The sequence below is a fragment of the Eretmochelys imbricata genome, chromosome 4, assembly GCF_965152235.1.
Source record: "Eretmochelys imbricata isolate rEreImb1 chromosome 4, rEreImb1.hap1, whole genome shotgun sequence".
In the NCBI taxonomy this organism is placed as follows: domain Eukaryota; kingdom Metazoa; phylum Chordata; order Testudines; family Cheloniidae; genus Eretmochelys; species Eretmochelys imbricata.
In genome coordinates this window covers 93540004-93565406 of record NC_135575.1, presented here as the reverse complement: position 1 = coordinate 93565406, position 25403 = coordinate 93540004, and the positions used below count along the sequence as shown (strand labels likewise).

Sequence of the window (25403 nt, the reverse complement as noted above, 5' to 3'; positions counted from 1 at the left end):
ATTTGACCCCGTTCTACCCAGCACGGCAGACAATCACCTCCAACAAGTGGGGGTTGGAAATTATAGACAAGGGTTACTCCATTCCATTCCTCTCCCTCCCATACACCCATCCCCCTTTCCGTCCGTCTTCACCTTTCTCACAACCATCTCTTACGGGAGGAATTAAGCCACCTTCTGCAACTGGGAGCCATAGAACCAGTCCCGTTACATCACAGAGGGAAAGGCTTTTATTCCAACTACTTCATAATAAAAAAGAAAAACAGCAGATGGAGACCTATCCTCGATTTGAAGTACCTCAATAAGTTAACAAACTCCAGTGCTTCAAGATAGTCGCATTAGTAATTGATAATCCCAGCTTTGCAACATGGGGACTGGCTCTCAACCCTCAATCTCCAAGATGCATATTTCCACATCTCTATATACCCTTTAGACAGACGGTTTCTCAGATTTGCCCTACAGTTGGACCATTATCAATACAAGGTACTATCCTTTGGCCTCTCTACAGCTCCCAGAATTTTTTCCAAGGTTTTAGCAGCTCTGGGAATACACCTCTGCAAACAATAAGGAGTCATGATATTTCCTTATCTCAACAACTGCCTAATAAAGGCCTCCTTTCAACATGATGCACTCCAGGCCATAGGAGAGACAATGAACCTCCAGTCTAGGCCTCGAAACAAACACGCAAAAATCAGTACTGACGCTAATACAACTGGAATGTATCAGAGCACAGTTGGACACAATAGAGGTCAAAGCCTTCCTTCCAACTCACAGATTCGACTCAATTGTCAGTTTAATTTCCAAGGTGCAAACCAGTCCACAGATCTCTGCCAGAACTCGCAGGCAACTACTAGGTAATATGGCAGCAATTACATTCATTGTCAAACACTCTAGATTGCCTATGCACAGCCTCCAGAACTGGCTTCCAACGATCTACTTACCACACAGACACAACCTGAATAAATCGCTATTGGTACCACTCAAGATCAAACTGTAATTAGAAGAATGGTGGACAAATCACCAGAATGTCTGTAGGGGGGAGTCCCCTTTTTCCAGCCTCCTCTGTAATTGCTCCTGACGACAGATCCCTCCTTGGTTGGGGTGCGCATTTACAGAACCACACAATACAGGGCGAATGGTCCCTTCAGAATCTATGCCCCACATCAATCTTCTAGAGCTACGTGCAGTCTGCAGTGCATGCAATGCATGCCTCCGCTTTCTTCCATTAATCAGGAACACATGCATCAGAGTATTGAGGGACAAATGTCTCTTGCATGTTTTACATCAATAGGTTAAGGGGGATCCAGGTCTTAGACTCTGTGAACTGAAGCCATAAGGTTGTGGAACAGGTGTAACTGACACAGTATCCATATCTTTGCCGTGTACATACTTGGTCACCAGAACACCACAGCAGACTCCCCAAGCGAGAAGTCCTCACAAGATGACAAGTGGGAGATACAGCCGATTTTCAACCAGTGGGGGTTTTCGAGCAAGACCTGTTCGCCACACCTGACAATGCCAAATGCTCACATTTTGTCATGAGGGCGGGCCTTGGCCATCAATCCCTTGGAGACACCTACCTTATTGCATGGAACGCATCTCTTCTCTATGCCTTTCCACCCTTTCCCTTTCTTTTCAGGGTATTGCACAAAATACAAGTAGAACAGGGCAGAGTCATTCTGATAGCTCTGAACTGGCCCTGACAGATATGGTACCCTTATCTCCTGTGCATGGCAGTCTGTCCTCCTATAACCCTTCACCCAGAGCCACACCTCTCTCAGCATGCAGGCACAATTCTCCACCCCAACCTGGAAATTCTTCACCTGAAGGCCTGACTCCTTCCGGTTTCAGCTCCTGAGATGACCTGCTTTATGGACGTACAAGAAATCCAACCACTCGCCAGACTTACCTACACAAATGGAAAAGATTCTAGACCAGTGTGACACTATGCATACTTCAGCGCTTCATGCTCCTCTGCCACCCATTCTGGACTACATTCTCGAACTCAAGAAGTCCGGACAATCTCTGAACTCTATTTGCATACACCTGGCTGCCATCACCACCTTCCACTGCAGAGTCAAAAGACTATTCTGTTTTTACCATCCCATGCCAAAATGATTTCTAAGGCCCTCCAAAATATCCTGAGGTTTGAGATCCAACCCTGTCTTGGGACCTTAGCTTAATCCTTTGCTGCTTCACCAACTCCCCATTTGAACTCATGGCCTCCCAGTCCTATATCCACTTGTCCATGCAAATGCCTTTGTCATAGCAATCACATCTGCTCAATGAGTAGGTGAGATAGGTGCCCTCATGGCGCACCTCCCATGTGCAGTCTCCTACAAGGATAAGGTCACATTACGACCCAACCTGAAATTCTTGCCCAAAGTCTTATCGTCCTTTCACTTGAACCAACCGCTCCACCTTTCATCATTCTTCCCCAAGCTATATGAAAACCAACATGAGGCAATGCTACACACTCTGGAAGTAAGGACAGCCTTAGACTTCTACCTCAAATGACCTGAATCTTCAGACAATCACTGTGCTTATTCCTTTCTACGACTGAAAGGTCAAAAGGATCTGCCATGTCAAAGCAAAGATTTTCAAAATGGATGTCTCAGTGCATTCATTTTTGCTATTGACAACGTAATCTACAGACCTCAGCAGGAACTCAAACATATTATACCTGATGGCTGTCCACCTCAATAGCCTTCCTGAATAATGGACATTTGTGAGGCTACCACTTGGGCTTCATCGGACATATTCATACAACATTATGCGATCACCCATGACGCACTATCCAGTACATTATAAGGACACACCATCCTATCCTTACTCTTCTGTACTGCTTCGAAGCCTCAACCTTCCAACACTGCTAAAGTGAAGCACCCATAGGGACACCACTCGAAGAAGAAGAGAGGGTTACTCACCTTGTGCAGTAACTGAGTTTCTTCCAGATGTTTGTCTCTGTGAGTGCGCCACTACCTGCCCTCCTCTGCTCTGCTTTGAAGTTCAAACATGGCCCCGGCAGTGGCGAAGAAACAGGGCGGTTAGGTTGCACCATGCTGTATAGGTGCTGTTCACAGCGCGTGACAGGGAGGAGCGCATATGCGGACCAACGGACGCTGCTACCAAAGAGCTCCAATCCCAGGCACAGGAGTGCAGGGGATGCCAGCACTTCTAAAGTGGAGCACCCATAGGGTGACACATCTCGAAAAACCTCAGTTACTGCACAGAGTAGCTAACTCTCTCATCCTCTACCTCAGGGATGAGGTCCTACAAGCACATAGGAAGTGCCTAATGACTACAGATGGAAACCAGGTGTAAAGTGACAGGGGAATTCCTAGCTTGCCAGTGGGGCACACAGGATTTATTCCTAGCCTGGAAGGTCCCAATATATTGGACCATTCAAACTGTGATTTTTGTTTTGCATGCAGAAAAGCTGGGTTTGGTCATGTTTAGAATTTTTCATACACCTCTACCCCAATATAACGCGACCTGATATAACACGAATTTGGATATAACGCGGTAAAGCAGTGCTCTGGGGGGGGGCGGGCTGTGTGCTCTGGTGGATCAGCGCGTGAGCATGTCTGGCTCCGACACGCTGCTCTGAGTGGCGTGTTAAGGGTGCCCAGGCCGAGGCCGAGGGGTTGGATAAGGGGCAGAGGGTCTGGGGGGGGGGGGGGGGGGTTGGAAGTTTCGGAGGTTCTGGGGGCGGGACGGGGAACGGGGGCGTTGGGTAGGGCATGGGAGTCCCGGGGGGCCTGGCAGGGGGCGGGGGTATGGATAGGTGTCGGGGCAGTCAGGGGAGGGGGGGTTGGATGGGTCGGGGGTTCTGAGGGGTCAGTCAGGGGGCGGGAAGTGACTATTAATAGCGGAAATGCTGGAGGCCAAAGCAAGTTCGATATAATGCTGTTTCAACTATAACGTGGTAAGATTTTTTGGGTCCCAAGGACCGCGCTATATCTGGGTAGAGGTGTAGTTCCCGCTGAATCCTTTGTCATCTGCATTTGGTAGTAAGATCTTGAACTGTCAAATAAGAGGGATTTAAAAAATAGTGTCAACTTTGAAACCTCTCTGGAATATTTTTAAAATAATTTTCTATAGCTCTTTTTGGCAAATACAGAATATGAAAAAGGTGTGATGAAAAAGGTTTTGGCCTTTATGTTTTAAACTTGAAAGCATAGCAAGCATTTGACTTCTTATGTTAAACTCATCAGAGGTAACATTCCATATTCCGAAGTTAACTCTTTACATTAGACTTTAATCAGCAATTTTTTGATCTTGGGAACTAGATTTCAGGTAGGGGGAAATCCACTAAATTATATTTTATTTTTCTTTGGCTTTGGTTTTGTTTTTTTTTTTTTTTGCTACAAAGTGGCAAAAATGTTAGGCTCTTTGAACTGTGCTGAACATCTCTATTTCAAGGGTGTCTTCAGTGAGGGAATTATTATGCACTGATTTCAAATTTGGTACTCAATTTCTCTATTTTCAGACCTGGCTTACCCATTTTAATGCCAGTAAGATATTTTTGTGATTTTAGACATGGGGTGAAATTTCAGTTTATAATTTATAATATTTGAAGCACATAGAAGTATAATTTATATTCAAGAAGTATATTCATAATCTCAACCTACAATGTTATCAATTTCAAGATTTTTTTTTTATTATAAGACATTTAAAACATTTTACTCTTTTTAATAGAAGGGATATATACTTTAAAATAGATGATCTAGACAGATGTTACGTAAGCTTTCCATAAGCTCTATCAGTGTTTCTCAATTCTAACCTGAAACAACCTTTTTATTCCAGAGCTGAGCCTCTCATAACTGACTGACTAGTCATGTTTAGTTTTTGAGACATGGGCTAAATTTATTCAGAATTAGAACACACTTCCACTTTAGGCCAAATCAAGATTGAAATTGTGAACTAGAAAAGTAATGTGAACTATTCACCAGGTCTTCCTTAATTCTTAAGAAATAATTGCTAATTAATTAATAATGTTAAATAATTAGCATTTCTAATGCTGTATACACTGCACAGGTTGGGAAATGTCTGAAGTGCTGTACCACACTGATCTGTGCCCCACTGCAGCTCCACTCCACAAGGGCCTAATGTCCTCTTTGAGTTTATTCAGCCCTATCTCCTGTATACTATTGTTAACCTAGGCTGCCCTCTCTCAGTATGACATGTTTTGGAAACTGTGGGTTGATATTTGCAGAATTTTCTGCTTAAATTCATGTGACGTTTGATGTGGGAGAGTTTGATTGGTCAGCTTTTTTTTTCCCATCAGCGGAATGGCTGTGATGTGAGGAACTATGTAGTGGAATAGAAGTTTGGTTATGGACATTTTCCCTTCACAGCATCTCACAGTAGAGTGGAAATTGAGGGGTAAACTCATTAATTTCAAATCTGTTATACTCTCTCTGCAATTGGGATTCAGCAAAGTTTCTTTTTCTAGCGAAATTACTTCACCTTATTCTGGTGTTGGGCACCTAAGAGGAATGAGTGTGTGTTGTGGATTCAACACAATAAGTACCTTGTGTGTTTCATGTAGCTTATTAAGTACTACCCCATACTCCTCAAACTGGTCATGGAACAGTCTGATTTAAGCCTTAATCAATTCCCTATCTATTGTTTTTTGTATAGGTATGTTGTAATTGTAGGTTTTATTTTGAGCCATAGTGTGAATGTGAATATGCTTTTGAATAAATGTTTTTTTCTTTTAGATTTAAAGTAGTGTCTCCCACAACATAAGACCATGCTTTATATCAATTTGTATACTCCCTCATCTTTGGTTGTAACTACAGTTATGTTTTCATAATGCAAAACATTTAGAGGAACATTGTTAGTCAATCCAATTGTATTATTTAACAATGAATCATTACTGTGAGTTAACCAACGGTAGTTATTATTGTCCCATATTTTGACAGAGGAAATATTTTAACATATTGTGGAGAAACAGATGACATTCCTTGGCTTCCTTTATCATTTCTCCATTTGTTAAAGTGCTGTGTAATATTTTGGGAATTAGTGTTCTGTAACTTCCGAGGAAATACTTCAAATTTTACCCAAGATTTAACTGCCAATAACAGTCCTAATTTTACTGCTCCACAGCAGTAAAATATAGAGACCCATAGTGAGACTTGGCAGTACTTGTTCCGGTGTTGATTTCCTTCCCGCCAACACACACACATACACACAAGTCATGCTCTGGCCTGGAGTAGTCAGATGCAGTGGTCCTATTAAAGAAATGGCTACTGGACACTTTGTGGCAAATCAGTCTTCCCTCATTCAAATTCTCACTTCATTGAGATGTGGGGAATCTGTGGAGCTGGGTTCTAATGCATGTAGAAGGCACTTTCCCTGCACAGCCTCCCCAAATCCTTCCTCATTAGTGGAGCCACATGGATTCTTCTGTACACAGGGTCCCCTGACCACGAAGGAAAAGTCAGCAATATTTTGCTTTAGAATAGACTGAAAATGTGGAGCTTTAGTTTTTGCTTTAACTTAATGGCTTCTAAGTTCTAATTCCTTTTGGCTAGTTACTGACTCAAAAAGTTGGGTCACATCAGTCTGTAGTTTTCTTTCAGGATCTTAATTTGTAAAGATCTCCCCTTTATTTTCTGAGCTATGGAAACTAAGAATTCATATGACATGTTCCTATTCAATCAATTTATCTTCTTTGAACAGCATAGGTGTCAAATTGCACCTATGACACTGCATCTGTTTTTTTAACCAAGTAATAAATAATACTCACCTCTTACATAGAGCTTTTTCATAAGCAGATCTCAAAGCAAGGAGAAAGTAGATTGGATACATATTATTGGCAGCGGGTGCATAAGAAGTTAATGTTAAAATCTGTTGTGTTTTCTGTTGGACTAAACTCAAATAGGTATTACTATCAACTTCTTATTTCATGGAACACTTCATTGACTTTGTGTGTGTTTTTAGGAGGACAGGAACATGTTACAGTACACGTTTAAACTAAGATGTTATGAAGCCTTACCAAAGTTAAATATTTTATGGGATCTTATATATTTTATAGTATCTTTTACAGTGCATTGAGGCCTCCTATATACTTAGTTTCTTCCTTCGTGGCTGTTACTGCATGTCATCACTAAGACTTACTGAAGATTTCACTGAACATGCTCAAATGCTTTTTAACATGTCAGAGGTGCTGATAAGAAATAGCCAGTATGTTCTTTCAAAAACCTCATTTGTAAAGTGTGAGCTCAAAACTGTACAACTATAACATACCATCCAGATGAGGATTAAGTATAATAAATTTTCACTACTTACGATTTTCATACAAAGTTTGTTATTGCATAAAAAACTGTGCATATATTTAATAAGATGCTGCTAACGTCTCCTTTTTCCCAACCCAAATACACCCTTATGTCAAAATATCAAAGACTTCAGATCTAAAATTACAACAATCCTTATATTCTACCCCTTAGGTTAAGCAACTTTAATGTCTTTTTAACATACATTGTAGATGGTATTTATGAATTCTGACAAATACGTTAAGTTTGGTTTGCCATTTGTTGTGTAAATGTTAAAATGTGTGGTCCCCCCCACCCCCCCGGCTGCTTTAACATTTCACTGGCATGTGAAAGATTTTTCTTCTCATCAGTGACGAAGAACGATACAGGTACAGAGAATATGCCGAAAGAGGCTATGAGCGTCACAGAACAAGCAGAGAGAAAGAGGAACGACACAGAGAAAGGAGACATAGAGAAAAAGAAGAGACTCGACACAAATCATCTCGAAGGTTTGATCTTTAATAGTGTAGAAAAATGACAGTTGGAGTATCATGAAAAGGTTGCAAAGATCCTGATGTGCTGCCTGCAGCAAATCTGCCATGTAAAAGATGTATAGCTGACAAGAGATGTTGGTCCAGGGTTACTGTGTAATGTCTCTACCAGCTTCAGCAGGGGCAGTGTGTAAAATCCTTTGTCTGGACCTTACTGGTATACTTCGTATAAGGAGCATAAGTGAGGGGGAGTAACAAAAACATTAAAAGAATCACAATAGGGACTTTCTTAAGCTGTAAGAATAAAGCCTTGTAGTTAGAATATGTAGAGGGGAGAGGATTTATCATTCCTAGTTTTAAAAAAAAAAAAGAAGTGTGGATGCATATAAACCATTTATTAAAAATGAAGCTTGAGTGTGATGCACATTTATGTTCTGATGAACATAGTTCTTGTATGAGAACTTGTATGAGAACTCTGCCTCTTGCTTCCTTACGTTATGTTTGAGGGCCTGTTTAATAGTGGAGTATGCATCTGTCTGAGCATTTTCCTCTCTTTGTCTTAGTAACAGCAGGCGTCGTCATGACAGTGAAGAAGGGGACAGCCACAGGAGGCACAAACACAAAAAATCCAAAAGAAGCAAAGAAGGAAAAGAAGCTAGTGGTGAACCTGCCCCTGAACAGGAAACCACTGAAGCTGCTCCAGTGGAATAGGCATGTGTGATATTTGCCTACTTGCAATTACTAGTGCCAGAAATAGATTACTATAAATCTTGTTATTTTTCTGGGTATTAAAGAAATTTTGCTCTTAATCTCATTCTGTTAGTACAAAATATAAGGTTAATTTGTTTTTTGAAAATAAAAGAGTGAATTTTTCATGTTAAGTTAAGATTCATGGATTGACTTTGTCTTATTTTTAAGATACTATAAGACAAAGTGCAGTGGTGGCTTCTGAGGTCTAGAGGGTGGTGCTGTTGCAGTACTGTACAGGAAACCTACACCCAAAATACTGGACCCAGTCTCTTGTTGCCTAAGACAGTAGGAACTATGGAAGTTTATTCTTCTTCTGAGTTGAGGCTGGTTTGCGTTCACATTACTGCATACTAATACCTACCAGTACATCCGTAACAGTGCTAATGGATCTCTGAAGTTTATATAATGAACTCAAAGGGCAAAGCTAAACAGCTCATCCTTTTGTGTGCCATAGGAGAAGAGTGAGAGGCATTTGAGAAACTTTTGCTGGAAGTTATGGCAAAAACATTAAATATGCACATTATTTTTCATGTGATCGGAGAGTATGACCCTTATTTATATTACATATAAAATGTTAAAACCTTTAACACAACTTTCAAATGTACGAGTGAGTTCAGGAAGATGATTTAAGTAGCTCATAGGATTGGAGGTTAGATAACCAGTTAATAGAAACCAAAAGTAGTTATCCATCAGTCCTGCTGCTCTGACCTATGTAAAATGAAGTTGGTCTTAGCATATTTTTGAGAGACAGCTGTCCACATCGCAATAAAAATTAATGGCCTGATCCTTTTCCCCTTTAAAGTTAATGGGAAAGAGCATCTGACTTCAAAATATCGATAATTTCCATAGAGGCCCCTACAATCGTTTAAGCAAAGAAAATAAACTACCTTCTCACTTTTGGACATATTCCCTCCAGAAAAGGTTTGAGTCTAGCAAAATTTACACTGCCACTATCCAAGTGGATAATTTGTAGTCAATCTGGCAATACTTAATTTTTTAAAATTCATGGATAAATAATGTTTAAATATGAAGTCCTAATCTTGCTGGGTTAATCAGAAACTTTGGGAAAAATTATGGTTACTTTTTTTCTGGTTTTCTTGAAGGAAATAACATGTCTGTACAATAGTTACGTTTATTTTTAGTAAGAAATAAAATCTCATTCACAGTATTACATCCTAACAAGCAAAATATTTGAAAGTCTTGAAAATATCAGCATCATACTGACCATGAAAAGGAACATTATTTGATCAAAGTGCTTTTCACATGTTGGGTAGAAACAGTCAACTGATTTACAAAAATATTTCAAGTTTATCATTTCAAGAGACTGCCACATATTTTTCCAAGTTACATATCCATAACTTTTTTTATAAATTGAAAACGGTAGTGAACAGAATTGCTGCTGCTTCTTAATGGACTTTGATTATTAACATGAATCAAATATAAAAATACAAACGTAAAACACATGAGAATTGTACCCTGATCTATAATTTCAGTAGCTTTGCTTTTTTCTTAAGTGCATGTTACTCTGACAGGCGCCATGTTTTCTCAAGACTATCTTGACATGCAAACTTACAATTCACGAACTTTTATTTACAAATATACAGTCGACCAAAAAACTGTAGGAAAACTGACGTCCATAGTAAATAGCTTGTTTTCTGTGTCAAATGATTTGTCATTTTTCCATGAATACTTGTTTTATAAAAAAGTGCCAGGCCAGGACATAAGAGTGAGAGTAATTTTTCCTTTCAGTTCTTTGAGCATCCTTGCCAAACAGGCATGCATCATTCCTGATGTATTCCTGCCGTTGACAGCAAGGAGGATATCACCGCATCTGAAAAATTAATTGTAGATAAGATTTTAGTTAAAACACTTAAAACCAAGAAGAGATCCTGATCTCAAAAAACTTTCTTGCCAATTCAGCTGCTTTGGCTGACTCTATAACATTGTGTCACCACTTTGCCAGAAGGATGGCAACTACTAAGAGGGACCAAAAGAGGGGGGGGTGAAAAAGTTGAGGCTTCTGAAGGTAAGCCGTTGAAAGAATCCTTGTGTTCTTACTCTACCATGTATTTGTTCTTTCCTGGCATTCCTTTACAAATCAGATATATATGGAGGAAAATATGAAATCAGAGCTCTTTTTTCAGATCTGTGTGTGCCAGGTAAAATTAACTGGTTATTGGACAGTAAAATGCTGTGTAAGAATTTACAGGTCATCTATATTTTATCTCACACACCTAGTATTGGATTTAAATTACATTTTAGTTGTCAGTATAGAAGTATATGCATAATTAAGATAACTGTTACTTTGTAAATAACATACACTATTTCACAGATATCTTTTATTATATGTAGATGTTAATAGTTATACACATGATAATATTTTGCCAGGAAAGCAAGTTGTTAAAGCACAGGATTCTATTTCAGATTCTATTCCTAGCTCTGTCAAAAAGGGCCCAATTTTATACTCAGCTGGTTTCAATGGAAGTTTTCATTGGACTGGTATGAAATTGAGCCCTCTTTGTGACCTTCAGCAAGACACTTGGTCTCTCTGGACCACAGTCTCCTTATTTTAAGACTTAATTCTATGAATATTATAAAGCCCTTTTGAGTTCCTTAGATGAAGAGTACTATTTAAATGTTAGTTTACCTAATTCTTCCATCATTGTATGCTGGTGTGCCTCCAACGATGGATTTGATAAAGAATGGTTTGTTTCCACTGTGTTCTTCATAACCACCTACGATGCTAAAGCCAAGACTTCCTGCTGTATTTCTTCGTAATACAATTTCTTTGCAGCTGTGCAAATACCTGAAACAAATCAGTCTAATTAATGTCTCAGGATTAAGTTAAGTTTGTTTATTTGATGCATCTGCCTTTCTAGGTACTGGTAGCATGTTTGGGGACTGCTAAACGCCAAAGTTCCATTGAAGAAGATATTTCAACTGAGATTGGACTTCATTTAAATCATAATTTAAAAACAACACTGATTCTGTCTGCAGATGTCAAGTACCTTGTTACCTGCATCTGATCAGCTATTCCATCAGTAATAAGTGTCATGCTTTTAGGACATGCTTTAAAAATAATACCCCCAAAACTCTCAGGATAAGGATGGATATGAATTCTGGTGTACCACAGAGCTGAGTAATTCAAATGTCCATTTAAAAAAAAAAAACCTGAACCACAAAAATCAAAGATATCACACAAGGAAAAAATCACATCAGGGAAGGGATTTATAGCTTTGCTGTTAGTGAGCAATGAGTGGGAATTGTGCAGAGAAGAGTATTATACTTTCAGAACCGTAGTGGTGAAGTGTTATAGAGTAATTATGCTGTTGTTGAGAAGGTGGCTTGTTACAGGTACAAGATTAATTCAGTGGGTTTTTTTGACGTTAAGAATGAATGATTAAAAAACCCTCTCTCTGTCTTTTGATTTGGCTCTGATATAATCCATTGGTTATATTACCTGATAACATAATGTATTGCCCAACTATACATAATTGATGCTGGCTTGGGGGGAAAAGTGATAGGTTAATTAAGCTTGTATTTTGTGGTATGTGGTAATCAATCTCAATCTTGCATTAGTTTAAATGCCTGTTTGTTAGTAATTTTAGTGTTTATTATGAAACTAACCTTCTAAATATTTCAGTGTACCATTCAGATTTTTGCTGAAAATCAGAAAAGACTGTTGCCATCTTCATTAGAGATATAGTAATGCAAAATTTTGCCTGGGATACTAATAAGTCTTTACCATCTAGCCTAAGGCTGGTAGAGGAAGCTGAAATCCATTTGGTGTTATAACAGACTAGTTAACTTTCTGCACATATTCCAAGCCAGTCCATTACAGCTGACTTTACTCTGCATTAAAAGACATTTTAAAATTCTCATTGAGAGCTGATCCTTCTGCTGAAAAAGGCAAAATTGTACCTTTAAAGATAAAGTGTGTATATATATATATATATTTAAAGTTTGTCATATTTTTCATGTAAAATAATATGTTTGCTAAGTTTCACAGCAAGATTTTACAGTATTACTAGATTAGTCCCCTGGGATCTACAAATATTCACCTGCTGCCAGGATGTTCGGTATAGTGTTTGCACAACAGTTCACTGGCTGCTAATGGAAAAAGCAGGTGACTCTTGGTCATTCCCCAGAAGGCAGGCTCTATTACTTTCCCAGCTGTGGGCTTTTGAGCATGCAGAATCACTTTAAAGAAAATGGAGAGAAAAAACCCACCCTAAACTCACAGGATTTGGTAACAAGGTCATGACCAAGTATTGCCAGGATTTAGTTGTCATCATTATTAATTGAGCCTGATATGCAGAACGGGTAACAACCTTGCTGTATTTGGGCATTACTTATTGTCTTAAGGAGGAAGTTTCTTGACCACTTGAATATGAGCAATTTTAAAGTAAATACTTATGTCCATTTTTTAAAAAAAGGGAGTTCGTTCTATGTGTTCTTAACCTGCTAGCCAAGTATAATTACAAGGAAATAAGGTGTATGAGTACATTCTGTAGGACTTTCCGTTAAATTACCACCATTAGATTACAAGTATAAGGTATACCCTATAGTCTAACTGTTGAATTTAGGTAACAGAGCTATGACATGCAGTGGATATGATTGATCTACTGTGCATTTAATTTGAACCAACTGTGTTTGTGTAAAGGTGTGTCTAATTCATGGTTAATTGTTGGAGTTCTATTAACAAATTCAAGTTCCAGATGGCAAAGTGATTTGGGTTTCTGTTGTTCATTACTCTTAACAACATAGACTTGAGAAAGAAGAGGCTGGCTCTGGAAAGCTATCTTTACTCGGTAACCTTTCCTCGATGGCTGTGAATAACTTTGCCATTAGCTGAGCTGCCTTGTGTTGTAAGCATTCAATCTTCTAATGTTCACGCCGAACAGCAGCACTCTATACAGAATTTAGATTTGCAAGAAACAGAAACATCCCTGTTCGAAAAGGCACAGAAACAACCCCATCATCTAAAATATTCTTAAAAATCTTGCCAAAGCATTGACATAAACAGTGAGCTTTGTGAGCCAGGGCCTGTCCCTGCCTGAAAGTAAACAGAATATCGTGAGCAGTACTGCAAGCAGCATACATTGTGTTTTTCATGGGCCAGAGAACATCTGAGAGAATCCAGTACTCGTGTTGTGCCAACTCTTGGAGTCCTGTAATAATCATGAACCTTGAAGATGACACTGCCAGAATGGACAGGAACTTGAGCTCTACTAGGAAACTAGTGCTACTCGGCAGCCTCTCAGGACTAGCCAGGTAGCAGTGGTGTCTATCTCAGAAATGGTGGGTACCCTCAAAGGAACAGGTTTTACTTCTGGCTCTTGCCCTCAACTGTTCTGGTTGTGCACTGGCCCTGAAACTGTTGCTGTTAAATGCCTAGCTTTGGGTATTGATGGCTGAAGGGACACATCTGGTCTTTGATAGCTGCGAAGGGTAGAAAATCTGACATCTGCAGGCCAGATTGAAGAAAACTGCACTTACTGTTGCAATAGCTTGGTACTGGGGCAATAGAAATTGCCCAGTGCTACAAAGAAAAATAGACATTTGTATTTTTACTTCTTAATTTCCACTTCAGTTTCTTGGTTGGCTAACCAGAAATACAGGGAGTTCAGACTAAAAATATTCAAATTTGGGTGCCAAAAGTTAAGCACCTAAACACACCAGTAGGTGAATTTGTATTCACACAAACTTACATTTTTTCATTGCTTTCCTAAAGACATGACATAACTTACAGCAGTGCACACCATCTCTATGCTAATACATTGAAATGACTGCTACGGGCCTGAAAGCTGCACAGAAACAAGGAAATAAGTAAGGCTCCAATGGAGTTGTCTGGATATTTCAGCACGTAAGGAATGAAAAGCTGCCTGCTCTGCATGGCGGGGGGAGAGGGGGTTACAAGTGGAGAGTTTGAGAATAAGAAGGGGGTAGTTGTGAGTTTTGTAGTAGTAAAAATTGAGTTAAATAGCACCACAAAGAGAAAATGCATCATCTGTACTAATTGCTGTGGAGCAGCTTGAGGGTTCTCGGTATACAAGGAAAAACTCTATCTGTGGATTATTCACCTAGTTAGATCACAATGGTTCCTTTGGAGCTGCTGTGGTATAGGGAATAATGTCCACTTTGGACCATACTAATTTATAGATTACCACTCTACAGAAGATAGTGATTGGTATTTTTTTTTAATGCTTAGGAGGGTTTTCTCTGCATACAAACATACTGAGTGCCAGAAGGTAGCTTTTGTACTTCCCTGAGGATAACAATGCTGTCAGACCCTTGTTTTATAACACCATTACAAATACAGTTGCCCATCATAATGTTATGTACTCAGCAAACTAGTCCAGCACTTCGTATGAAGCTGTCATAGATGCATTAAGAGATTAAAACACACTTTAACTGCCTTCTCTTTACTTAAATCAGATTAAAATAGTAAGCCCTTTAATACTCTGCTCCTGGCTGCTTCATCTTTGTTTCTGAAATAATGCATATTGAAAGATCTTTTTTAAACTGTTTCACACTTAATACTTCAGAATGACAGCCTGGGTCGGCAGACAAAACTTGATTTCCCTATCAGGTATCAAATTTCATGTTTTCCCCTTGTTATAATGGATCAAAGTTACAGAACAATTTAGTCCAAACTTTCAATATAATGGGTCTGTAAAACTGGCATTTGCTTGTGTACTGAATGGGGATTAGAGGTCTGTTAGAAAGTTCTGCTTAAAGCAAGACTATTAAAATGGGGGAGTGCTTGTCCAATTTCACATTTCAGAGCCAGTTCTGCCACTGATTCTTTGTGACACCTTGGATAACTCCTCTCTACTCCGCTGTGAAGTGAAGCAAAGACTACTATTCACAGTACGTCTGTGTTTGATCTATAATGTATTTTTGAAAGTATTTGGGGGGGGAGGGGAAAGTGAGGATGAAGAGAAGGAACGAGGGCAAAATTAGCAAGGGTAGAAAAATTACTGTAGCACTGGGAAAGTGTAACTTTGCTCTAGCTGCTGTGCAGTATTTTCTTTATCACCTTCAAGAGTATAAATTTCCTTAAACAACAAATGACCTGTATTCCTCAACAGCCAACTGCGTAGAAAAAAACAAATGTTAAGAAATAACTATACCGGATAAGGATGATGATTAGTCTTTACTTCAATAGATCTGACTACCAGCAAACATACCCGTCACTCATGTGGCCCCTACTATCTAGCTCAGGTAACTGCTAGAAGCCCACTGTTTCATGACCACCACATAGTGTGTCATACTACAGAGGGAACAGAGGCAGTAGTTATTTATACACTAACAAATCATCTAAAAATGACTCACCAAAGACCAGTTTTAAAATAAATATCATTGGAAATTAAATTTCTCCCCATTTCTTGTGAGCTCATTTAAAGAATGTAGAAAGGCGGTGATTCCTGGTGCTTAGCGCCAGGGCCTGACAAGTCAGATGTGGCTTTTAGTGCTGACTTGCTGTGAGCGCTTGAGCAAACTGCCTAAACCTTGGTGTTTATTTCCTCATCTGCACCAACCTTTGTAATGTGCATGTGACCCCGGAAGAGAGGTGAGCTATATTAGGGGAATGTATTGCTCATTTACAGTATTGGTATCAGCACAGAAGTATGCCCAGAGAAACACTAATCTTAAATCATACAGCTACAGTCACAGAAACTAAGGGAAAACAAAACAGGTATTCCAGGTTGTTGCTGAGGCATGTCCCTTCCTTCTCTCTCTCCCTTGCGCCATGTCTTCATGTCATGTTCTATATTTTCCCCCATACCATTTTCTCTCCTTTCTGTGTCCCCTTCCCCTCTTTCTTATTCTGCCTGCTCTTCCTTCTCTGGCTTCCCATCCTGCAGGCCCAGGCCTGCTTGTTCCTTGCATTGCTCTTTCTTAGGGGCATTGTCTCCTGCTGTTGAACTTTAATTATAGTATCTAAATGTTCCATACAGTGGTATGCCAAAACTTCCTCCCATTGCACCACACTTGAATATTGAGCAATCTAGATTAACACTGACTAAGCAGAATCATATTTGAATTGAATCATCTTTTCCCAAGACAAGCATGGGCTATGTAGCAAGGCTGTTGAAAATACCCTTGAAATCTAGTGGGGAGTGGCTCTTGCCAACAACATCCTGGAAGCCTAGTGAAAGGTTAAATTCTCAGACTGGGGGGAAATGAGTTAACGTGTATTAATGATACATGTCCTGGTGACAGAACTTGAAGGACTTCCAGATGTGTAGTGTGGATGCCAGAGAGTCAATGAGAACAGAAGGGTAACCATTATTTGTGCTAGATAAGATTGAAGTATCTGATAACGTGTATTGTTAAGTGAATAAGTCCAAAGCTGATGCTTGAGTCCTGCCAAACAAGCTAGTACTAATAAGGGTGAAATACACTTCTGTTACTGTCAATTCTAATCATCTTTATTCCCCCTAATTAATTTAAGTTTAAGACAACCAGCGCACCAGTTCAGCATACTAATTCCTCTAGTCTTCAGCCACACTGTGGCCCTTTTCTGTGAGTTGCATTGCAGCTGGGGATATGATTACAATGAATTTCCTGTTTTCAGACCTGCTGACATGGTGGGTAATTTTCCTTCAGTTAAAAGGTTGGGCGTTGTACATGTGCAATTTCTGGAGCAGGGAGGCAAATAAACTCAGATGCTGTTCAAAAGGGTAAAATCCAGCACAGAAAGCCAAAGATATCTGACCGCTTGATCTTAACAGTGTGCTATTGCTTATTGGTACTCTGCATCTCTGACAGTAACTTTATCCTGACTGCAGGACCTGAGACAGAGTAACCACAGTCCTCCTTCAGTGTTTACAGCAGGTGCAGTGAGCTGACTGAGGGAAAGCTTCCTAAAGGTGGTCTTAAGCTGCATTTTCCTCAGCAATAGGCAATGCATTGTATTTATATTGAACCACTAAGAGTAAAGTTTAGATTTCTGTTGGCTTACGAGGGAGAACTGTAAATTGTAGAGAGGGGAGCTCTCAATCCCTATGGTTAGCTATGCAGCAATACAGGAGGCAGAGGGTGTGTTCTAGGGGTGATACTGGCATCTGACTGGTTCACCAGAACCATAGCGAAGGGTAAATTAAAATCCACCCTCAGTTGCTGATAAATATTCTAGTTTCTACGTAAAAGTAAAGAAGGGAAAAATCTATTGGTCTAGGCTATCTACCCCCCCCCCCCCCCGAATGAAGAGATGTACCTAACCCTAAAGATGGCACAAATTTGCTTTTCACACTTCGTGCCCTTCACCCACATACAAGTGGGGTATTCCATCTTTGCACTCAGACTAAATTCAGAACCACCTCACCACAGGCCTTGCCGCAAGCTGAGAAAGGGCCTGTAAAATGGCCTAATGTGGAATAGTAAGGAATAGAATCTAGCTAGAGTATAAATACCCCCAAAAAGTAAAACCATGAAGCTGTATACATAAAACCTAAATAACCCAACTGGTTTCACCCTGGTCCTCCATGCAGCGGAGCCACCTGACATTGCCCTTTTAAAAGAAAAAGGGATATTCTGAACAGCCATTGAGTTCAGGTTAATAGGTAAAGCATATATAAACTGTTGGGTCAAATTCTGCAGTCCTAGAAATCAATGAGAGTTTTGTTCCATTTAAGAATTGAAATTTCAGCATTAGCTCAATGTAATCCCGGATACAGGGCAAATCTTCATTAAAAGCTCAGGTTCAAACAACATTGCAAGATGCAGATTTATGTGTTCTAAAGATGTTAAAATGCCCTGTGTATGTAAGACAATTAAACTACACACTATGTGGCTTTTATTTTTACTAAAACTACAAAACAGCTGCTTCCTGTATCTTACAAATGAACTTTTCTCAGGCAGGTGGTGGAGTCAGGGAAGGCGATTCTGAGAAATGCACCAACTGCGTGCACTTTTTAACATCTGGGCAAAGTCAAACAGTTCAGCTGTATTTAACAAACACAGGATTTGTGAAGCTTGAGCGCTGCAGGGGTAGTTTTGGACTTTGCAGGGTGGTCCAGAGGGCCCAGATCTAAGTTCTATGAGCTGAATCCATTCAGAATTTTCCCTTCCTTCTCTAACACATTTTCAGGTATAGGACTGTTCAGGATCTTTCTTTCCTCCCTTAAAAGCAGTCCTGTGTGTCTATTTTCCATATATGTATACACAATTACAAAGGGGAGGTATTTAAAATAAAGGTTTTTGACAGAGCCTGGATTTAATTAAGATGTCAGTGTAATGAATCAGGCCAAAAAGCAAGAGCCATCCAAGACACATAAATCTTTCCTCCCACTCCCCTTCAACACAAGGATGTAATTTTTGGACTTACCGCGGGAGCTCAAGCCACATAACCCAGGAAGGTGACCATTCACTGTTATCTGATGTGTTCTGATTGGTGTCAGGGAGTGATACATGGCTCATGTCCTCCAGGGCTTCACATTCTTTCATTTCCAAGGCTTTGAGTACTACAGAGGAGGTGGTGTTTTTCAACAGGGCTACTGCCTCGCTACGGCTGACACCAGTCAGGTCAATTCCATTCACATTCAGCAAAATGTCACCTGAAGGACAATAAGCAGAACCATTATAAAAGGAGAAAATGGTTTTAAGGCTTTAATTAATTTTTCCTTTTAAACAAAATGCATTTCAGGAATAGGCCAGGGCTGGGAACTTGTTGCCTGTCAAAAGTGGTTGTTAATATTTTCATACGAAATAAATATTTCAAATAAGATAAAGGCATAAAATAGACTCTGAGAGTGAGATGAGGGGCTGAATTCAAACATGCATCAGCGCAGCCAAGATGGGCAAAGGTAGTATTTTTGGTCACACTACTCCTCCACCCTGGATCAGAGGGCAGCCAAGGGTCCCTGAGGTAACAGAGAGCAGTCTAAGGGCTGTTGAATAACACAACCTGCTCACTGCCCAGCATTAAACAAGGTTTGGCATACACCGACCTCAGCCTGCTTTGAACCATGGCAAACACCATTACAAATCCCTTTAGCTTTTTCTTAAAGAGACAGAAAAGAAAGAAAAACAGTTAATGTGAAGTATTAAGTAAGGTTTTCATTTTAACAATATCCCTTTCCCTTTAGATGGCAAGAGTTTTCAGATGGAAAACCCCCTTGTTTGACATTCTTTTAGATGGGATAAAAGATGGGGAACAGAAGAATTTAGCGGAGATGGGCTGGAGCTGTCCTTGTTGTTAAAGTCTGATCCCATTTCCTAAAAGACAAACACACACAAGAGGGACGAGAAAAGAACAGCGAAGATAGAAAATGCAGCTTCTGTCTCTGATATTAATTTCACTTGCAACCTCACTGCGGAAAAACACAGGCATGGCACATGGTCTTATCAGCCACTCCAAGACCTGGCAAACTCATGTCAGCATCAGGTTATGTAGAACATTGCTTTTGCTGCCTCTTTCTGGTCACAGGCTTATAGTACTGTTGCAAAATATACAGTCATGGCCGGCTAAGCCTGACTCTTATCAGACACAAGGAAAAAGGAGAGAAAGAGAGAGAGAGAGAAAGGAAAGAGAAGAAAAATAAGATAAGGAAAGAAAAGGACACAGAGGGCCGTGGGGGAGAGAAGGAAGTTTCATATTTTAGGTGGAGGTTGGATTTCAGCTGATAGAGGTGTAAATGTCATGGGGTTCTCTCTTCCTTTGGCCCTGTCTGGTCATGATTAGGATGAAGGCAGTTTGGCATCCCAGGAGATGGTGGGGGTTGCAGTCATGATGGTGCAGCTCACTCCAGTAGGTAATTCCTCCCCCCGAAAATTTCTCTAAGGATTCCAAAAGGCAGTGATGGGCAGAATAGCCCATCTCATTGTTATTTTATCTCCCAGTTAGGCCTAATTTCTGACACACCAATTATTGGTTCACTGATTTCTGGGTTTATACTTCTCCTGTTTACCAAGCCTTTTTGTCTGGACAAATTCAGACTTTCAAACTTGCTTTTGCACCTTTTCCTATCAACATTTGTTGTTACAGGTTGTTGTGATATCTTATGAACTTACACTCACTTTTTACCATTGAGGGTAAATTACGGTAAATTTGAAGGCTCAATTATCACAACAGGGCTACTCTAAGCAGGATGGGTATATAGATGATCCATTGAGATTGCTATGCTGGGTGAGGTTCTCCAGCGAACAGGGAGCTCTGATGATGTCCTCCCCACCCCTGGCACACCACCTACAGCAGGTGAGGGGCTGGATGGGAGTGCCACAGAGATGTGCTTATGCATCAGATGAGAAGTCCCTTACATGGAGGCAATCATCAGCTAACCACGTAGGGCAGCTTTAAGGCCTCTCTATGCTGATGCAGCAGTAAAAATGAGACAAAATGGGGCTGAAGAGCATGGGACTTGAATTCTAAAATTTGAATCCCATCTGGGATGTTTATTCCCTCCCCACCCCATGATTAGCCACCATCTTTCTGCCTCAGTTTCTCTAGCTCTACTGTAGGGATAACACACAGACAACTGCACATGGCACTGTGATAATTAAGGTCTGTAAAGTGCACTTCAAATACTTTTGTATGTGCCACTGTTTTACGTTCAGGTGTTTGTTTTCAAACTGAATTTAAAATCTGGAGGAGAAAGGGTTGTTGTTTATTTTATTCTTCCCCCGATGCTATTACTTGTCCTAAACTGAGAACAGCAAATTTAGCAGGTTTTCTGTAAACTTTGTATCAATATATTATTAATGTTTATTTAAATGTGCCTAATGCCTCTGGCTGCCTCACACAATGCAACAAATGAAATACAGCAGTTTTAGAAATAAGAATTACCAGAGTGAACACACAAAAAAAGAGGGGGAATCTATTAGTGTGACACCACTCTTGAAGAAACAGTAATTCACAATACCAAGTGCTCCCTTTCATCTTGGAACAAGCTGGAAGCTAAAAGCTTCCTGTGGTGCCTCCAGTGCATTTTGTCTTATCTGTGCCTGCCTCTTAGGCCAGGTCTGCTCCTAAAACATAGGTTGACTTAGCTACACTATTTCATGGCCTGAGCAGAGGTGAAAGTGAGCCAGTACTATGGCGTACCGGTAAGAAGTGGCCGCCACTACTTTAATGTCGCTTCCCCACCCCCATTGGCCGCTTTGCCAATAGGCACCCTACTGGCAGAGCTGCTGATGAAGGGGCGGGAGAGAAGGGCAAAAGGGGCAGCTGCCCCAGGGCCCAGCGATTTAAAAGGTCCTGGGGCTCCCAGCCGCCACCACTACCACAGCCCCGCCCCTTCCACCCAAGGCCCCGCCCCTTCCACCCAAGGCTCCACCCCTTCTGGGGGCCCGGAGCCAGGCCCCCGTACCGGTAAGTCTTTTATGTTACTTTCACCCCTGTCCCTGAGCGACATACTTACGTCGACTTAACCCCCACTCTAGATGCAGGAAGGTTGACAGAAGAATTCTTCCATCGACCTAGCTACCGCCTCCCGGAGAGGTGGATTAGCTACATCGGAAAACCCCTTCCATCAACGTAGGTGTAGCGCAGACATACCCTTAGACCATACACTCCTTGTGGCATGGATTATATGTACAGGCCCTGTCAAGGTTCCTCCCCCACTCTGAACTCTAGGGTACAGATGTGGGGACCTGCATGAAAAACCTCCTAAGCTTATCTTTACCAGCTTAGGTCAAAACTTCCCCAAGGTACAAAGTATTCCACCCGTGGTCCTTGGAATGGCCGCTACCACCACCAAACTAATACTGGTTACTGGGGAAGAGCTGTTTGGACGCGTCTTTCCCCCCAAAATACTTCCCAAAACCCTGCACCCCACTTCCTGGACAAGGTTTGGTAAAAAGCCTCACCAATTTGCCTAGGTGACTACAGACCCAGACCCTTGGATCTTAAGAACAATGAACAATCCTCCCAACACTTGCACCCCCCCCTTTCCTGGGAAATGTTGGATAAAAAGCCTCACCAATTTGCATAGGTGACCACAGACCCAAACCCTTGGATCTGAGAACAATGAAAAAACATTCAGTTTTTTACAAGAAGACTTTTAATAGAAAATAGAAATAAATAGAAATGAAGAAATCCCCCCTGTAAAATCAGGATGGTAGATATCTTACAGGGTAATTAGATTCAAAAACATAGAGAACCCCTCTAGGCAAAACCTTAAGTTACAAAAAAGATACACAGACAGAAATAGTTATTCTATTCAGCACAATTCTTTTCTCAGCCATTTAAAGAAATCATAATCTAACACATACCTAGCTAGATTACTTACTAAAAGTTCTAAGACTCCATTCCTGGTCTATCCCTGGCCAAGCACAGCATACAGACAGACACAGACCCTTTGTTTCTCTCCCTCCTCCCAGCTTTTGAAAGTATCTTGTCCCCTCATTGGTCATTTTGGTCAGGTGCCAGCGAGGTTACCTTTAGCTTCTTAACCCTTTACAGGTGAGAGGAGCTTTCCCCTGGCCAGGAGGAATTTCAAAGGGGTTTACCCTTCCCCTTATATTTATGACAGGCCCTGGTCAGCGTTAAGCACCTGATCAGCATTTAACTGTAGGTGACACAAATACTGATGCCTATAGTTAAGGTTTCCCAACATTTTCCATTATAAGATTGTGTTTGGCAAAGTTATAAACAGCTGTAAACTTCAAGCGTTTGGGCTGAAATTTTCCATGCTAAATGTCTGCCTCAGACTGAATATTTTTGCAAAATTTAAGCCAAGATGATTCAGCCATGTCTCAGAATGAAGCTAGGGGAACATATGTTGTTTTAATGCATAAAATATGTATAAAATTATTACATCCGTTTTGTGGAGAAGCTCTAGTAGGCTCCATGCAATGGAACAAGAATACCTACAATTCTGTTGTATGGTGCATCCTCTAGCCCAGGGCTTCAGGAGCTGAGCATGACTTTGTTGCCAGGAACAGAGCAGGGAGACTCTCTACTGTGCTCTCAATGCTCCTCCTGCTGGCACACAGGCAGCAAAGAATAAAAAGAGGAAGCAGCCAGATTGAAATGAAGAGGAATGGGATTTGGAGCTGTTTGGAGGTGGGGGAGAGTACTAGAATGAGGAGCTGAAGCGGGATGCAGTCTGAGACTGGGACAGGGACAGGCTGGTGGGGTGTGAGGGAAAGAGTCTGTAACCACTACCGCACATTCCCCTCAGAACCTGGAATAGAACCCATAGTCCCAACATCTCTCTGCTGTCAGACCCACTGGCAAAATGTGTGTCTCATCTCCCTTTAGTGATTGGCCCACATAGAGGATGAAAACCTATACCTGCTATTAATTACTCTGTTAGCTCAAGAGCCAAGCTCTCTGTGGATCTAAAGGTTCTAACCCTGCTGATGAATCATGTGGAGTAAATATGGGTCTACATTATGGAAATTCTGTTTTTTTCCAGTTTGCTTTTAAAAAAAAGATCTAAGAAATTACATACAAAAACTCTATTAAAATAAAGTTAGGGTTGCAAAGTCAAACACTCAAAAGTTGGGAAATGCTAGAATTAAGGTTACCCATGCGGTCTCATTCGGCTCCCTTGCATGTATGTATTATGATGCAGTCTTTAATTACAGGATCACATACTGTCCTAGGCATCTCTAGCTGGGCAGTTAATATTAGTGGACAATTTTGACATTAATACTACTGTGAAGAGCACCACTGAAAAGCCCTTGAGGAAATGAATAATTCTGCCTTCAGAGAAGGGTTTGAATAGTGTGCAGTAAATAAGGCTTAGGGCCACACATTGAAAAATGAGGATAAAACAAAATATTGAAAAGCTGCCCATTAAGTGAGCTCCACCCATCCTGTGCGCTGAAAGAGGCAGGGTCCTGTGGAAAAAATAGTATGTGACCATGTAATTGAAGACTGTATTATAATACATATGCAGACAAGGGGGCCAAATAAAGTGTGCACGAGCAACCTGAATTTTGTCCTAACTTTGCATGCTTGACTTTAAAGCCTTAACGTTCTTTTAATTTTTTTTGGTATGTAATAAATAATATAGGCCCATTCACCCTCTCCTCATGGTAAAACCCATAGGAATTGATAGTGAAAAGAAAATCTCTGCAAAGATCCCTTTGCTAAGGTCCTACCACATCATCTGGTTGGGGAGAGATTCTCCCTAACCACAGAAAAGACTGTGGGGCATGGAGGCTTAGTAGAAGAGGCTATACTATACACCCTCAGGCTGTTTTTTTTTTTATTAACTTCAGCAGGTCTTTGAGGGTGGTGGGATGATTTACATTACATTACCACTCAACCCCACACTGCCCACTTTTACTGCCTCAGTGCACACGCAGAACCACATAGAGAGCGACCACAGGCTCTGAGAGGAGGGTAGGGGGACAGCACTGCAGAGGTACCTTAGAGAACCAAGGGCTCCAGAGGTGGAGGGTCCCTCCAGCCATAGGTCTCAGAGGCACATGCTCAGCTAAGGCGTTTGCCTTCTTTTAAAAACTCTTTCAGGCTAGTTTCTCTCTCATCTCTGAGAGATATCAAAGTGTCTACAGAAACACCCCTGTGGCACCCCTTTGTAACCTTTCAGTTCGTCAAAAGGGAGCTTTCTATTCAAGCAGGCCTCCAACCCCATTAGCTTTACCTGTTTTCATTCTGCCATCTCTGCTGATGACTCCTCCGGGTTCAACGCTTATCACGTAGATAGGCAAATCCCATTCCATGTGAGATGCTCCACCTGCCACAGTCATTCCCAGTGACTCTGTGTGATCCTTCCGGACAGACACCACCTTCTCATGACAGGTGACAGCATGAAGGGTGTTCTGTGGAGGCCAAATATCAAGGATAAATGCAGTGTACACATACAGCTTTCTGATAGCTTCATCACTTGCAGTAATCAAACTGGAATTAATATGCAGTTGTATGATGACTACTCAGAGGATCTCAAAGCATTTTACAACCCCTGAGCCTCACAACACTTAT

General features: G+C 40.8%; 2 protein-coding genes across 11 annotated transcripts in view; one reads left to right on the top strand and one right to left on the bottom strand.

The window, feature by feature from the left end:
- The window catches only part of FIP1L1 (factor interacting with PAPOLA and CPSF1), an 80378-nt gene extending 71343 nt beyond the window's left edge, over window positions 1–9035 (top strand). For all 10 annotated transcript variants that reach the window (XM_077815627.1, XM_077815628.1, XM_077815626.1 and 7 more), the window contains 2 exons: window positions 7631–7768; window positions 8314–9035. In XM_077815627.1, the coding sequence (XP_077671753.1) occupies window positions 7631–7768; window positions 8314–8461 (286 nt within the window). In that variant the 3' untranslated portion in view covers window positions 8462–9035. The remainder of the gene's footprint in view (window positions 1–7630; window positions 7769–8313) is intronic.
- Window positions 9036–10195: 1160 nt separating this feature from the next.
- The window catches only part of LNX1 (ligand of numb-protein X 1), an 86696-nt gene continuing 71488 nt past the window's right edge, over window positions 10196–25403 (bottom strand). The window contains exons 7-10 of the mRNA XM_077815635.1: window positions 25066–25243; window positions 18837–19065; window positions 11148–11306; window positions 10196–10331 (exon numbers count right to left, since the gene is read on the bottom strand). Coding sequence (XP_077671761.1) covers window positions 10196–10331; window positions 11148–11306; window positions 18837–19065; window positions 25066–25243 — 702 coding nt within the window. The remainder of the gene's footprint in view (window positions 10332–11147; window positions 11307–18836; window positions 19066–25065; window positions 25244–25403) is intronic.